The 17,881-nt window shown below is 34.8% G+C and overlaps 1 protein-coding gene across 1 annotated transcript in view; it reads right to left on the bottom strand.

Annotated features, from left to right (window-relative positions):
- Window positions 1-3,727: 3,727 nt before the first annotated feature.
- The window catches only part of LOC114333331 (uncharacterized), a 40,809-nt gene continuing 26,655 nt past the window's right edge, over window positions 3,728-17,881 (bottom strand). Inside the window, exon 3 of the mRNA XM_050648323.1 lies at window positions 3,728-4,365. Coding sequence (XP_050504280.1) covers window positions 4,269-4,365 — 97 coding nt within the window. The 3' untranslated portion in view covers window positions 3,728-4,268. The remainder of the gene's footprint in view (window positions 4,366-17,881) is intronic.

Genomic DNA, 17,881 nt, shown 5'->3' with positions numbered 1-17,881 from the left:
AGTTAAGTTAAACCGGCACTGCTTTTCATCGACTCGCGTTTGTTTCGAACTTCTGTCGTATGTTGTATAATCTATGTATAATATTCATATAAATTTATACAACATTATGACAGAAGCTCGAAACAAATGATATTCGCTGAAAAGCCCTATTATGTGTGAACATTCTTTACAATTTTTCTCTATCCAATGTATGTATTAATTTGTAATAACAGTTCGTATGGCCAGTGGCGTGCTGGCCATATAAATAAATCGGTGCAATCACCGAGAGGCCGCGGCCTCTTGAGGCCGGTCAAATAGGTTTTTCACAAATAATTTTAGATGTAACAAAAATAAATATTTTTTTAATTTTCAATCGAATGTTAATTTTGCTAATAATATTAATAAAACATTTAAAAAAAACATTTTTTTTTAATTGTGAACTACAGTTTAAGTCAATGAATAAGAATCTATTTACATAAATCGATTGCTACAGATAATATTTTTTACTTTTATACATACAAGTATATTTACGGTTTTCCAATTTCCTTCCAACATTTAATATGTACTCTGCAGAATATAAAAATTTCTTGCAGATTTTTGATCCAATTATTGGAAGTATCTAAGACGATTTGATCAAGACAAATCGTTTTATGGTGATAAAACTACATCCTACAAAGTTTGATACAATAAAAAATGGTATACCTTTAACGGCATTTAAATCATTTACTGAAAAATTAAGAAATTTTTATCCTACCATATCTGCGACTGCAATTAGAGAAGAACTCGTGGATTTTGCTGAGAAATTGATTGTATTAAAAAATAGAATTTTGCAAAATACTGAAATTATAGAAGATCCAGTTAATGATGAATATGTTCAGTCTACAGAAAATATGAAGGATCCTATTATTAATCAGTGATATTGAACCTAAGTGATATTGAACATGAAGTAACAAATGACAATGTTGTTGATAACGTGAAAACTTCACCTCCGTGTGGTACTAAAAAGTGTAAAGATTGTATAGCTTGCAGTTACGCTGTTTTGCATAAGTACAACTTATATCAGTGTGCTTATCCAAAGTTAAAGAGTTTATAAGCATTTATTAACTATTTCAGTGACACAAGTATCTACCGACAGAAGCATTTCAACGTTGAAATACATAAAAAAATCGGTTAAGGTTAAGAAGTACTTGAACACAAGATCACTTGGAAACATTTATGCTTATGGCTATAAAAAAATAAGCTTTGTATAAGCTTATAATGATGAAATAATCGACGAATTTTCTCAAAAATCTACTTTAATGCAGAAATTATTGATCGAGAGTTAGTAATTATTTTATAAAATAATTGCAAAAGAATGTTTAGCTTATTGCGTTGTATTAACATTTTAATAGTATATTATGCAACGAGCATTTAATGATGGTCATTATGAAGCGAGTATGAGGGATTCGTTTAGAGTACGAGCTTCATAATGATAATTAAATGCAAGTTGTATACACGATTATTTCTATGATTATTATTCACAACAAAAAATTTCATCGTGAATGCCATTATCGCTATTCTATTGGTTAAAAATCTGTATCTTAATGAAAATCTGTATCATAGTGACGTTCATTATGATACAGGTAGTGAAATCATAATTGATATATTATAGTATGAGAATAGAAAAATATTATTATAATAAAGTATTTGCACTGTATTTGTTTTTGTACTCTCTTGTATAATTGATTTACTAAAATTCAACTTAATACATAATTGAAAAATTCTCAAAATTTTATTTTATTTTTATCTTAATTACATAAAATTCATATTTTACTTATTCAGGAAATTATGGTTTCTGCCTTACTGAATACAATATGGTCATACGTGTCATTTATTATTTGTAAGATTCTTCTTCTTAAAGTTCCCTCTCCTATCGCAGGTTGAATATTATAATGGCTATGGTCACTTTGTTGGCTGCTGCTCTGAATAGTTGTAATGAACTACAGTTAAACCATTCTCTGCGTCTCTGCGTCTTCTTCCTATGCTTCTTCTTCCTGGGACCCTTCCTTGCATAATAATTCTCAGCAACTCATATTTTTCTCCTCTGGTAATGTGACCCAAATATTCCAGTTTTCTAGTTTTTATACTTTTCATAATTTCTAACTCCTTATTTAAACGTCGTAGCACTTCAACATTGGTAATCCTTTGAACCCACTGAATTTTCAATATTCTTCTGTAACACCACATTTCGAACGCTTCTATTCTTCTTATGTATTGTCTCTTCAATGTCCAAGCTTCCATTCCGTATAGCAATATAGAAAATATGTAGCATCTTAGAGCCCTCAATGTGAGAGGCAACTGAAGGGCTTTGTTTGTAAGCAGTGTCTTCATTTTTATAAATGCTTGCCTTGTAGTTTCAATTCGGACTTTAATTTCTTTGCTTTGGTCATTTCTGTCATCAACCCAGATTATAAGATTGCTTATTCTTAAATAAAAAATATAGCAAATTTAAAAAAATCGTTGAATTCAAAGTTTTATGCTTGATTTAAAAATAATTTACATTTTTGTTTATTTATTTGATTTTGTAAATAACGAATAAAACATCCTGATAATAGAATGTAGAATGAGGATGGGAGGCCGCTTTTCTATAAAATCACCGGGCCGCTTGAAAAGTTCCAGCACGCCACTGCGTATGGCATTAATACTGTTATACTAAATTAAATCATATAATATAATATTCTGAAGAGTGAAACAACGTTAAATCTAGACATATTTTATTTTTTTGTTATTATTTTCATACACAGATTATAAATCTTAAAATACTGAGCATCTAAGGTACTGATCATAAAAAACTATTCAATACTATTATCAATGATTATCATTTTATAAATATTTATGGCTTAAAAATTATATAGGAGTCTACATTCATTACAAAACATTTAAATGGATAAGTTTTTTCCTTCCAGTCAATATAATTTTCTTTAAATCTAGTATGTATGTATTATATTATACAAGGTGTCCCAAAAGTAGTGGAACGGTCGAATATTTCGCGAACTAAACATCGGATCGAAAAACTGAAAAACACGTCTTCAATCATTTTCAAAAATCTATCCAATGACACCAAACACCAACCCCCACTACACCCCTTTGGGGGTGGGGTGGGGGGTAACTTTAAAATCTTAAATGGAAACCCCCAGTTTTTCTTGCAGATTTTAATTCGTTACGTAAAAGTTAGCAACTTTTATTCAAGATATTTTTTCGAACTGTGGATAGATGGTGCTATAATTGGGAAAAACGATTTATCCTGATACCATAGGTAAATTATAGAAATGGTCTAGTATCTCACGAAATGCACTTCCAAATGAGAAACTAAAAAACAGATTTTTAATCTTTTTCGAAAACCTTTCGAATAACATCAAACTTGACCCTCCAACCCACCCCCTGGAGGTGGGGTGGGGGGTAACTTTAAAATCATAAATAGCAACCTCCACTTTTTATTACAGATTCGGATCTGTTATGAAAAATTAAGCAACATTTATTCGAAACATTTTTTAGAATTGTTAATAGATGGCGCTTTAATTGGAAAAATACGATTTATTAGCGCCATCTATCAAAAATTTTAAAAAATGTTTCGAATAAATGTTGCTTAATTTTTTATGACGAATCCGAATCTGCAATAAAAAGTGGGGGTTTCTATTTAAGATTTTAATGTTACCCCCCACCCCACCTCCAGGGGGTGGGTTGGAGGGTCATGTTTGGTGTTATTCGATAGGTTTTCGAAAAAGATTAAAAATCTGTTTTTTGGTTTCTCATTTGGAAGTGTATTTCGTGAGATATTAGACAGTTTCTATAATTTACCTATGTTATCAGGATAAATGGTTTTTCTCAATTATAGCGCCATCTATCCACAGTTCGAAAAAATGTCTTGAATAAAAGTTGCCTACTTTTACGTAACGAATCCAAATTTGCAAGAAAAACTGGGGGTTTCCATTTGAGATTTTAAAGTTACCCCCACCCCACCTCCAGGGGGTGTAGTGGGGATTGGTGTTTGTTATCATTGGATAGATTTTTGAAAATGATTGAATACGTATTTTTCAGTTTTTTGATCCGATGTTTAGTTCGCGAAATATTCGACCGTTCCGCTACTTTTGGGACACCCTATATATGTATGTATTATATATACATAAACAATTACAAAAAATTAAAACAAACTGCATCTGCATAGTGATGGAGTTTTCATGTACAAATAAATATTTTAAAAATAAATAAATAAATTTCAAATAAATAAACTTCCTAGATATTCCTTGATTTTAATCTTCTTTCGATTCAGACGAAGATATGGAGCTGTCTTCTGAGGTCTGGCGGAGTCTAGTGGCAAGATTACTGGCAAACCTGCTAAATCCAAATCTACAAGATAATGAAAAAGTATTAGTTTTAAGAATTTGGCCCCTAAAATAAACAAAAGAAGGGTAAATACAGTGATGAGCGTGCTAATAACCGGCAAAATAGCGCAAAATATGGAAAACATATCAAGTTGTGAGATAAAAAGAAATGAAACTAGTCGAGCTGAGAAATTTAGCGATATTAACATTTACATTCACATTATATTGATTGTTTCTCACCTTTAGACGTATCAGATGAGTATGTCAACTAAAACTGTCACTGTGACAGTGGTAGTTGCCAAACTCGTCCGATACGTTTAAAGGTGGGAAACAATCAATATAATGTAAATTTTTAGGTTAATATCGCTAAATTTCCCAACTCGACTAGTTTCATTTCTTTTTATCTCACAACTTAATACGTTTTCTATCTTTTGTGCTATTTTGCCGGTTATTAACGCGCTCATCATTGTACAGTACAACCTGCCATATCCGAACCTGTCATATCCGGACCTCCCCATATCCGGACGGTTCTGCGCCGTCCGGATCTACCGAAATCTACTGAGAAAGGCAGTCCTGCTGTTGGACAACGCACTAAAAGAAGAACTAAAAGATGGCAAAATAATGTATTATAGGATCTATAAAACGTGTCTGTCGACGAAAGTTATTGACGGGTTGGACTACTGGAATGTATGAAGGAGAAAACGTTTCAGAGACTATAAAAGAAGTAGTAGTCTTGATATCCGGATTTTTTCATATCCGGATCGGTCTGTCGCCACATTGATCCGGATATGGCAGGTTTGACTGTATATAAAAATGTGCTGAAATAAGTAATCTACGCTGCAGACTGTGGTTCTAATCACATAATATTACAAGCAAAATTCCGCATTACACAGTAAGACAATTAAAATAAAAGACAACAAATGGTTGCGAAATAGCCAGAAGATTTTAGAGAAGCATCCGAAAAACTATCCTAACACTGACTGCTGGATATACTGACAACACCCTGAAAAACACCCTAAAACCGTGGGAATATAGCGAAAGCGCTCACCAACGAGGCAACCAAATGGCGTGGAAATGGCGTGCAAGTGGTGGTGTGGTATCCCAGTGGCGGGAAGAATTGCTAAACCTGTATAAATATATGTAGTCGCACGTATCGCAAGGTACTACATACGTTTATACAGGTTTAGCAATTCTACCTGCCACTGGTACACCACACCACTTGCACGCCATTTGGTTGCCACGTTGATGAGCGCTTTCGCTTATTGAGATAGGTACCATAAATGTACAACTATAAAACATTTTTGGACATGAATCAGGATATGTTTTGTGGACTTTGAAGAGGCATTTGATAAAGTTCAACATAAAAAGCTTGTAGATATATTAAAAAGCAAAAATATTGACAGTCGTGATATGAAAATTATATCCAATATATATTGGAATCAAACTGCCAAGGTAAGAGTTGACAACCAGGACACCCAAGATATCAAAATACAAAGAGGAGTCCGTCAGGGTTGCGTGCTGTCTCCACTACTTTTCACAATGTCTACAGTGAAGCAGTATTTCAAGAAGCGCTCTCAGATTCAATAGAAGGTATATCTATCAATGGAGAAGTTTTGAACAACCTACGTTTTGCAGACGATACAATAATAATAACAGATAACAACAATGATTTACACAACGTAATGCAACGCCTTAATGAACGCTGTCATGATTACGGACTGAAGATGAATTTAAAGAAAACTAAATGCATGATCATAGCTAAATCAGCACACGCAAATATGGGCTATTCCACGAATATACGACTGTCTTGGATTATCGCGACAACGCATATTTTAGTGTGCAACATAAGAAATGCGAAAGTAAATGGCTCTAATAATTGTTCCAATAAACAACAATGTATTTTGCAATTTACTTTCGTTCTTCATAATTTGCACAGTAAAATATTCGTTGTCGAGATAATCCACAACAGACGTATGTTCGTGGAATAGGGATATCCAATTAACTATTGAAGATACTGTAATTTAGAGTGTGGATAACTACAAATACTTAGGAATACGGATAACCTCAAATGTAGACCAAACCAAAGAAATTAAGACACGTATTGAAATAGCACGTGCATCATTCATTAAACTTAAAAAGTTTCTTTGTTGTCGGGATATAAGGTTAGAACTACGCCTAAGGATGCTTTGATGTTACGTGTTCTCTACTCTTCTTTATGGCTTGGAAGCGTGGACATTGAAACAAGTCCATTTGAATAAGTTGGCCGCCTTTGAATTTTGATGTTACAGAAGAATCCTACGAATATCATGGATTTAAAGAATGTCGAACGTGGAAGTAACTAGAAGGATAGGAAATCAACCGGAAATAATACTAACTAGCAAAAGACGAAAACTTGAGTACTTGGGACATGTGATGAGAGGGCAAAAATACTCATTATTACAACTTATTATGCAAGGCAAAATCCGAGGAAAGCGAAATGTGGGAAGACGAAGAATATCCTGGCTTAAGAACTTACGGGAATGGTTCGAATGCAGTAGTGCAGAGCTATTTAGAGCGGCAGTCAACAGGGTCCGCATTGCCATGATGATTTCCAACCTTCGATAGAAGATGGAACTTAAAGAAGAAGAAGCATTTGGAAGCTATAGGTGTAAATATTTTAGTTGAAACGATAAGAAGAAGAGTTCTCGTGCCAAAGGACTATATATCAAGAGTAAGTTACGGGATCCCGAGTTAACCAGAGAACATTGGAAATTGGAAGAGTGTGCTGTTTTCAAACGAAAGTAGGATATGTAAAACCAGATGATTAATGAATTCGTATACTTAGAGGACGAGGAAGACAAGCAAGAACGGAAACTGTCAGAGTTGTTCATAAATATAAAAGAGGACGAGTCATGTTCTGGGGAGTAATTGTGATCGGTAAGAAATCCTTTAATTTTCATCCGGCTAACTATAATAGCTCGCAGGTATGTTGATTTGGTTCTATAACCTGTAGTTAGGCTCCTGAGAGATGCAATACACTATTAAGAGTTGTAATACTTTTAAGTATTTAGGGTAAATGATAAACCGATATAGCACTTGTATGAAAGATATAGAAATGAAAATAGTACGGGGAAAACAAGCCACGAAAGCACTCCATGGAGTAATATGGAAGAACACTCTAACTAAAGAAAAGAAAAAAGGTTTTTCAGGGCATAGTGCTGAATAGTACCCTACAAGAGTGGAAGAATGGCCAGTGACAACAATAATACGAAAAAAAATACGAACAGTTGAATTGGAGTTTATGAGAAAATGCCTACAAATTACCAGGTAGGAAAGAATAAGAACAGAGGAAATATGAAACAGAATAGAAGTAGAATGCTCAATTACAAAAAAGTTGTGATAGTAAAAGTATAGCCCTGAAATGGTACCGGCATTTACAAAGAATGCCGGAGCACAGGTGGCCGAAAGCATTACTGGAGTGGGACCCGCGGGGAGGAAGATGGAGAGGAAGACCTGCTGTGAGATGGAAAACTCACATAGAAAATGCTATGATAGATAGAGACCGCAGAGATGGCGACTTGGAGAATAGAGTGTTATGGAAGACGAAAACGGCAAACTCATAATGAAAAAAAGCCAAGAAGAAAGTAATTCAGCGAACTAGTACGGCTTAATATAAATAATAAATTGAATAAAATACTTTGTTCTTGGAAAAATAATCATTTTTATTAAAATAAACAAAAAATAATATTGAGTTATCTTCGCGGTCGGATGGACAGACAGCCTAGGTCAAATGTATCACCTTTAGTACCATCCTTGGATTATAAGCTTTCATTTGACACCTCATTTGTGATTCTACCTGGTATAATGACGGAGGAGTTGAGCTCACGGACAGACAGACGGACGGATAGAGGGACGTGGATTATAATTCAACGTTTTCACATTTTTTCAAAATTGCTGAAAACAATATTAATTCGAACTCGATTTTATTCGTAAGTGTATCTTCTCTTTTAATTTTTGGAGAAAACCTCATCCTTTTATTTATTATTTTTTATATTATTTAATTATACAATAATATAATTGATTTATAGCATGTATCAATATCTTCATTCGATGTATCAAATAATACAATATATATTGATGTATAATTTTTTTTGCAATCCCTGTTGGGACGTGATTTGGGCATTTCTCGCATGTAAAAGTCCTTACATGTTCGCTAAATTACTTTAGACTCAGCTAAATTAATTTAGACTGGGCCATACTAGTTTATCCTGAAGTGTGAGTCTTTATTATATCAGGATAAACTAGTTTGGCCTGAAGTGTGTATTTATATCAGGATAAACTAGTTTGTCCTGAAATCGGGTTTGGCCGGTAACATATATACGAAAATGTGACAACAACTGTTAACCTTCATTGCATGACTGAGAAGATAAAAATTGGCAGAGGGGTGCGACAGGACTATACCTTGTCGCCAAAACTATTTATAACAGTCATGGAGTACGATTTTAAACGACTAAAGTGGGAATCAAAGGGTATTAGCATCGGTGGAAAGATATTAAATCACCTCCGATATGCCGATGACATATTGTTCTCATAACAGAGGACTTAAGAGAAGCTATAGTTTGTTTTTAAACCAAGAGGAGTGATTCAAATTTACCGCGTTGTAATGCTTGGTCCAACCGCAGGCATGTTTACTCCATTGTTATAAAATTTTGACACTAATGACATTTATCAAATTTTGACAGAATTGGAATTTCATAGGTTAATTAAGTTATATCGACGATTTTGTGTGTTTTGACAATCTATAATTTTATTATTTGTACTTCGATTTTCAAGATTCTTGCATCAGTTTGTAGGTACTTGTATTGATGTCGTTTGTTATTATTCCGGTTACAAAAATTTTTTGCTTACATGACATTATACTGGGCGAAAGCCACAAAAAAATATTAGTAACAAAACCCAACAAAACGGGCATGAGGGGCCCACATCCTCGAGCGCCGAGTCGCCGAACTGGACATAGCCCAGAGCGGGGACTCGGCGCCCGAGCAAGCAAAACAGATCGAAGATAAGTCACTAGAGATAGCGGGAATAGAGCGCCTTACGCTGGCCTGCATTGATCGGGGTTGGATTTCATATGGGAGTCCGTGTACCCAAGACTCCCATATGATAAGCACTTTGCTGATTGAGAGCCCCTATAGCGCATCAGACTGCTATCGGGGGGTAAGTGGATGGTCTGGAGCATTGAAGTGGGGTGGAGTGATTCCTGTTTACGGGAGTTAATCCTCCTCGCCCCAATGAATTGTATCACCCGAATGTCATTCTCTAGGGGTGAGCAAGTCTCTCAGGCTGGGTTAAATCACTATGCTTGCTTGCTTGCTTGACATTATACTGTGACATTATAAGTGGATGGAAGCGTTATTTTTTCTCCTAATTTTAAAAAATTCTGTGGAAAAATTGGAGGCCTGAGTTTGTTTCATACTCCTTTTGTATTATCCTGAAGGTATTACCAAGGTTTTGTTTTTGAATTATCCAAACATCTCTTTTCTTGTAAGAGGTATAAAAAAACACTGTTTTGAAGGTTTATTTATTTAAAAATATGAAACCCACTAAAATTAACAAAACAAAACAATTCAATAGCGGGTACGACCACCTCTTGCAGCAACGACAGCTCGCAATCTGTTTAGCATCGAATAAAGATGTGTTATCCTTGCCTGGGGAATAGCCCGATATTCCTTTACCAGGGCCATAACGGTACCAAATTTTCTGGAGACCTAGGATTACGGCAAATACACACACCGGCAAAATTAGCCGAACACCTTAAAAATGGAACATGTTTGATGTCTTGAATTTCCTAAAACACTGGTCAGATTTAAGTGATTCTTTTAGTATGTTATAGCCTTATTATTTAAGAATATCGTTGTAATAATATTGTTGCTAGACAGGTATATATCATTTTATACCGGGTGTACCAAGCATAATGTGTTTTTTTCTTACAGTTTGAAGCACCCTGTGTAGTCCAGAAAGCCACTGCGCATCCGCTAGGAAAAATATTCTAATTCGGATTTTTTGCACAATCTTACTCAAAAAGGACTCCTTTTAACAAATTTGGATGTTGCCAGGACCAAAAGGTGGTCAAAAATTTTTTAAACTTTTTTTTTTTTGTTTTTTTTGCTAAAATTATTTTTATTGCATGGAAAAAAGTTTTTTTTAGGTTTTTTGGATCATTCCAAACAGAAAAGGTGTTTAGTGACTTTTTTCTAAAAATGATAGTTTTTATAAGCGATTAAAAATTGAAAAATTGCGAAATCGGCCATTTTTAACCCTCAAAGACTATGTGAAAAACTGAAAATTTGAATGTTGCCAAGGTAGGTAGATATTCTTTAAACATCGATTGATGAAATCCCGAAGCGTTTTTTGCAATACATTATTCAAAACTCCTTTGTTTTTTAATTGCGAATCAAGCGTGCGCGACACTATTTTCCACCGACAGTATGGTGCAAATGAAAGGAATAAATTCGTTATTTCGAAAATCGGCGACTTTGAGGAAAAATCCCGAAACGGGTCGATTTTTATTTTTAAGTTATGATATTGTGGCATATATGGTATACTAGTGACGTCATCCGTCTGGGCGTGATGACGTAATCGATGATTTTTTTAAATGAGAATAGGGGTCGTGTGGTAGCTCGTTTGAAAGGTTCTTCAATTCTCTATCAAGTAATGTAAAAATTTACATAATTTTTTATACAGGTTGTCCTTCTACTTCTTTTTTTGTCACATAATTTAATTTATTAAAAATTTTTTGGACACCCTGTATAAATAATTATGTAAATGTTTATATTACTGAATAGAGAATTGAAGAACCTTTCAAATGAGCTAGCACACGACCCCTATTATCATTTAAAAAAATCATCGATTACGTCATCACGTCCATATGGATGACGTCACTAGTATACCATATATGCCACAATATCATAACTTAAAAATAAAAATCGACCTGTTTCGGGATTTTTCCTTAAAGTCGCCGGTTTACGAAATAACGAATTTATTCCTCTAATTTGCACCATACTGTCGGTGGAAAATGGTGTCGTGAACGCTTGATTAGCAATTAAAAAACAAAGGAGTTTTAAATATTGTATTGCAAAAAACTCTTCGGGATTTCATCAATCGATGTTTAAAGAATACCTACCTACCTTGGCAACATTCAAATTTTCAGCTTTTCACATAGTTTTTGAGGGTTAAAAATGGCCGATTTCGCAATTTTTCAATTTTGAATCGCTTATATGTCAAAAATTATCATTTTTAGAGAAAAGTCACTAAAGACCTTTTCTCTTTGGAATGATCCAAAAAACCTAAAAAAACTTTTTTCCGTGCAAAAAAAATAATTTTAGGAAAAAAAGAAAAAAAAACGTTTAAAAAATTTTTGACCACTTTTTGGTCCTGGCAACATGCAAATTTGTTAAAAGGAGTTCTTTTTGAGTAAGATTGTGCAAAAAATCCGAATTAGAATATTTTTTCTAGCGGATGCGCAGTGGCTTTCTGGACTAGTGGAATATTCTAGCACAGCGTTTCCCAAATGGTGGGTCGCGACCCGGTACCGGGCCACGAAACCAAAATACCGGGTCGCCTGTCTTTGACGAATAGGTTTTTTTTATAAATAAAAAGAGAGAATTAATAGCTACCATAGAGAATATATTTTTGAATTTTCTCAGAACGCTCAATCTGAAAACCTTGTACTGGCTTCTTATGAAATATCAAAATTAATTGCTGAAACAGGTTATCCACACACAATGGCCAAGAAATTAATAGTTCTAGCAATGAAAATAGTAGCATCTCGGCATGGGCGCCCATACCCATGCGCAGGGGGGCCGTGCCCCCCCTAGCTTTTCGGGTGCTGTATACTATATAATATGGTTATCCAAATTATACAAAATATAATGTGCAACATTCTCACGTCTGCCCCCCTGAAAATTTTTGTATGGGCGCCCATGCACCTCGGATAAAATGTGATGAACAGCAGCAGGAAAAGTAAGATGTGAATTCGCTGGCTATATCAAATAACACATTGAAGCTTAGTATTGTGGAGATGGCAGATAATATTGAAGAAACTATTATATGTATGTCACTTAAAGGACTATAACTATTTTTCCTTGCAACTTGATGAAACTACAGACATATCAGATAATGCTAATCTAATATGTTTTGTAAGACACGATTTTGAAAATACTATTCACGAAGAATTTCTATTTTGTAAATCTTTATCAACAAGATCAACAACTGAAAAAATATTAAATCTGATTGCTAGCTACATTAGTGGTAATGGAATTGAATAGAAGAATGTGTGAGAAATGTGTGGGACTTAGTAGCAATGGATCACGGACAATGGCAGGCACTTGTACTGTACTTTTTCGGGGGATCAAAGCCTTAACGCCAGAATGTATTTGGGTGCATTTAGCATCCACACAGAGGTATTAGCTGTCAAAAAATGCCACTGATTTTAACCGAATCTATGAAGGAGAGTGTAAATTTTTTAAACTTCATAAAATCTCGCCCACTGAACTCACAAAGTAGTCTCTGCTTTGTGCAGAGAAATGGGAACAGGGGCGTCATTTGAAATTTTGATAGTGGGGGGCAAGCATTATACAGTGCTAGTCAAAAGTCCGTACCCCGCCTAGTATCTTTTGAACGGCTATACCTATAATAGTGAAATTTGGAAGGAGAAAATAAACGGACGTAAGCTTCTTAACTAGTCATGACAGGTGACGTAATAGTGACAGATGACGTTACAGAGCCACTGTGACCGATAATTTTAAATGGGACCTTATGGCAAGTGATACCTCGTTTGAAAGGTATTGAAAATACCTATTCAGTCATACTAATTCTGTTTGAGTTTAAGCTAATTTTGATGTACAAATGAAATAAATATAAAATTGTAGTTTCGCATTTAATTAATAAAAATTAAAAATTCCGCCTATGATTACTTGTCAAACAGGTTGACGTTGACGTAAAAACTACTAGAGAATTAAAAAACGTCAACTTTTTTAACAAAAAATCCATAGGCGGACATTTGAATTTTTATTAATTAAATTCGAACCTACAATATTATATTTATTTAATTTATTCACCAAAATTAAAATCAACTTAAACCCAAAAAAATTAGTATGACTGAATAGGTATTTTAAATACCGTTCAAACGAGGTGTCACTTGCCATAAAGTCCTATTTAAAATTATCGGTCACAGTGGCTCTGTAACGTCACCTGTCACTATTAAGTCACCTGTCATAACTAGTTAAGAAGCTTACGTCCGTTTATTTCCTTTCTCCAAATTTCACTATTATAGGTATAACCGTTCAGAAGATACGAGGGGGGGTACGGACTTTTGACTAGCACTGTATATACAATACATTTATATGCAAACATAATACAAAATTGATCTATTTTTTGTAAATTTCAGTAATTTTCAGGGCCAGGGGGGGCAAATGCCCCCCCTGCCCCCTATCAAATGACGCCCCTGAATGGGAAGTGAACGTGAAGATCTTATTTTGCACTGCGAAGTGCGTTGGCTATCAAAAAGGAATGTTTTAGAAAGACCTATTGAATTGAAGGAAGAAATTTCAATATTCTTAGAAGCACATCCACCAACGGCTAGGAATGCAATATTTCAATTTAAAGACAGTTTTCATGATGTCAATTGGTTAATCAAGGTAGTCTACCTTTGTGATATTTTTGACTTCTTGAACAATTCAAATATGACATTACAAGGTAGCAATGTAAAGTACAAGAGAAGGTGGAAGCTTCAACCAAAAAACTTAATTTGTAGACACGTCGCGCGGAAGCAGGAATTTACAAAGTTTTTGCAAAGCTAACGGAACTACAAAAAAAATAATATCGTAAATTCATTGTCGGATGAGATCTGAAGGAATACTTTCCCCCATCCACAGCAACAAAGCGTAGATAAGGTATCCATTTACAATGGTCGTATGTTGAGTCAGTAATTAAACTATCGTGTGATAAAGCACTCAAAGACATATTAGAAAAAATACCACTGATAGATTTTTGGCTGTTTTGCCGCCAGGAGTAGGTACCCAGTTTTAGCAGAAAAATCGATAACATTTCTAATTTCTTTTGTTACGACCTATAAATGTGAGGTAGGGTTTTTAACACTACTTTTCCATAAAAATAAATATAGGAACCATTTGGAAGTCAAACCGAACCTGAGGATAAAATTAACATCTACTTCTCATTAATACTTGATTATTATGTTGTTTTATTACATTTGTTTTTGAGCAAATGATTCTTTATTAAAATATATAAAACTGTAATAAATATTTAAATATGTTTTCTTGTACACACACCAGGCTATGCAAAAAATTAGTGGGTCACGAAGGATAAGCACAAAAATAACCGGGCCACGGAAAAAAAGTTTGGGAAACGCTGTTCTAGCATATGTAAAATATTAAAATTAACACTATTAGGGTAGACTTAGGCTTTCTTAACATTTTCCTTTTTGATTCATTTACTTACGTAAGATAATAAAAAAGTTATGTGCGTTAACAACTATCCATGTTTTTCATCAATAAATCCTCATAGTTGGGGGTATACTAAATTTGCAGTTACTCGAGCGTTATGGGGACCTATTGGATTCTGGAGAGTATGTGCTAAAATCAGAAAAAGGTTAAGTTAAGTTTCCCATAAAGTGGGGGACTTTTCATTTTTTAATTTAATTTTCCATTTGAAACAATCATTTTTCTCTGATTATAGCGCTATCTATCCATAATTCGACAAAACGTGTCGAATAAAAGTTGCTTATTTTTACGTAAAGAATCCAAATCTGAAATTAAAATTGGGGGCTCCTATTTAAGATTTTAAATTAAATCCCCACCCCACCTCCGTGGGGACTCGTGGCACCCCACGGAGAGGGGTGGGGTGCGGGGGTAAATTAAAAATTTTAAATAGGAACCCTGCGATATTTTGCGAAATAAACATCAGATCGTAAAACTTCAAAATGCACCTATTCAATATTTTTCAAAAATCCACCAAATGGCACCAAACACGACCCCCCACGAAGGTGGTGTGGGGGTTGCTTTAAAATCTTAAATAGAAGCCCCCAATTTTTATTCAAGATTTGGATCCTCGACGTAAAAATAAGCAACATTTATTCGCAACATTTTTTCCAATTATGGAAAGATATAGCCTATATTTCCTATAATCGGAAAAAACGATTGGTGGAAATGGAAAATTAAATTAAAAAATGGAGAGTCCCACATTTTATGAAAAACTTAACTTAACTTTTTTTGGTTTTAGCACCCACTCTTCACAATGAAATAGGTCCCCATAACGCTCGAGTAACTGTATATTTAGCATACATACTTTCCTCCCCTACTATGAGGATTTATTGATAAAAAGCATGGCTAGTTGTTAAAGCACATAACTTTTTTATTTTACAACATAAGCAAATGAATCAAAAAATAAAATGTTAAGAAAGCCTAAGTCTACAATCTAGTTTTAATTTTAATATTTTATATACGCTAGAATATTCCACAGGGTGTTCCGAACTTTAAGAAAAAAACACAGTATGATTGTAACACCCGGTATAAAATGACATTTACCTGTCTAGCAACAATATTATTACACCGATATTCTTAACTAATAGGGCTATAACATACTAAAAGAACAACAGAATCCTACAACAGGATTAGGAGATTCGAGACATCAAACATGTCCCATTTTTAAGGTGTTCGGCTAATTTTGCCGGTGTGTGTAGCTTTTTTAAATTATCCCATAAATGCTCAATAGGATTTAGATCTGGGGTTAATGCGGGCCATTCTAATCTTATCAATCCAACCTCTATTTTATGAGTCAATCAGTGTTTTTAGTTACAAAAAATGGTACAGCTCTTACAAAAAAAGAGATATTCGGATAATTCAAAAAATAAAATTTTAGTGATGCCTCTGGGATAATATGACAGGACTATAGAACCAAATCAGCTATTCCATTTTTCCACATAATTTTTTAAAGTTAGGAGAAAATACAACGCTTTCATTCACCTCTGTATAATGCCATGCAAGCAAAATTTTTTTGTTACCGGAGAATAATATCAATACAACGAAATAGCATTGATCCATAAATATAAATACTTAGGGCATGAAATCCAAATTGCCAGGGACAATCAAACTGCCGAATTACAGAGAAGGATCACCTTAGCATGGGCCGCATATGGAGCTCTATCAGACATCTTCAAGAGCAACTTGCAAAATTATTTGAAAAGAAAGACGTTCAACCAATGTGTGCTTCCAGTCATGACTTACGGCGCCGAAACATTATCGTTAACCCAGGCCACAGCAACGAAACTTAGAGTGGCCCAAAGAAGAATGGAACACTCACTACTTGGACTGACACGCATAGACAGGGTCAAAAACGAAAAAATCAGGACATGCGTCACAGATGTCATAGAGCGAGTAGCATGGCTGAAGTGGAATTGGGCGGGCCATATAGCCAGAATGAAGGACGGGAGGTGGACCCAAAAAATTACAGTGTGGAGACCAAGAGAAGACAGAAGAAGTAGAGGTAGATCACCTACACGATGGACAGACGACGTCAAAAGGATTGCTGGGAATTGGTTGCAGAAAGCCCAAGATCGACAAAACTGGAAGAAATTAGGGGAGGCCTATGTTCAACTTTGGATGCAGAAGCCTGGATGATGATGATGACCAATCTATTTAACAAGGAAATCTTTTAACCAGTGCGTTCTACCAGTCCTCACATACGTAGAAGAAACTTTAACTCTCACAAAAACATCAGTTGAAGAATTGAGCAGGGCACAACGAAAAATGGAGAGTTGAGAGATCAGTGCTTGGAATAAGCTTAAGAAATATAGTAAGAAACGAGGAAGTGCGTAGGCGAAACGGAGTCGAAGATATTATCGAACGTATTACGACGCAAAAATGGAGATGGGCAGGACATGTTGCAAGAATGAAAGACGACAGATGGAAAACAAAATTGCATGAGTGGAGACCACGGGCAAAGCCGAAGAAGACACCCAACGCGGTGGACCGACGACCTCAAAAAATTGTGAGCAATTGGATAGTAAAGGTGCAGAACAGAAGGAGATTGAAATATCTGGAGGAGGCCTATGTTCAACAATGGATAAATCAGGGCTGATTGATGATGATGATGCTGTGCACAATTAGACAAACATGCTGGTCGCCAATAATCTAGAAAACTTTTCTCAATAGTCAACAAATGTCCAGCGAGAGAATTCAAACCGCAGACACAGATCATTGAAAATAATAGAGGCAATACCGTAACAAACGCCGAAGGTATCACAGCGATGTGGAAATAAAATTTCGAAATACGTTTCTCTGACAATAAAGTTCAGACTGAGAAAACAATTTATGAAAACGAACCTCAAATACTGAAATCAGAAATTGAGGTGGCGATAATAACGCTAAAATTCGGAATAATGGAATAACAGCTGAGAGCTGAGACACACAAGAAATTGTAGTTGTAGGGATTGAAGTAATGCTTAGAATCTGATTAGAATGCACCGACAAATTGTAAAAATTACC

This window comes from Diabrotica virgifera, chromosome 4 (assembly GCF_917563875.1).
Source record: "Diabrotica virgifera virgifera chromosome 4, PGI_DIABVI_V3a".
Classification (NCBI taxonomy): domain Eukaryota; kingdom Metazoa; phylum Arthropoda; class Insecta; order Coleoptera; family Chrysomelidae; genus Diabrotica; species Diabrotica virgifera.
This window is presented reverse-complemented; position numbering and strand designations above follow the sequence as displayed.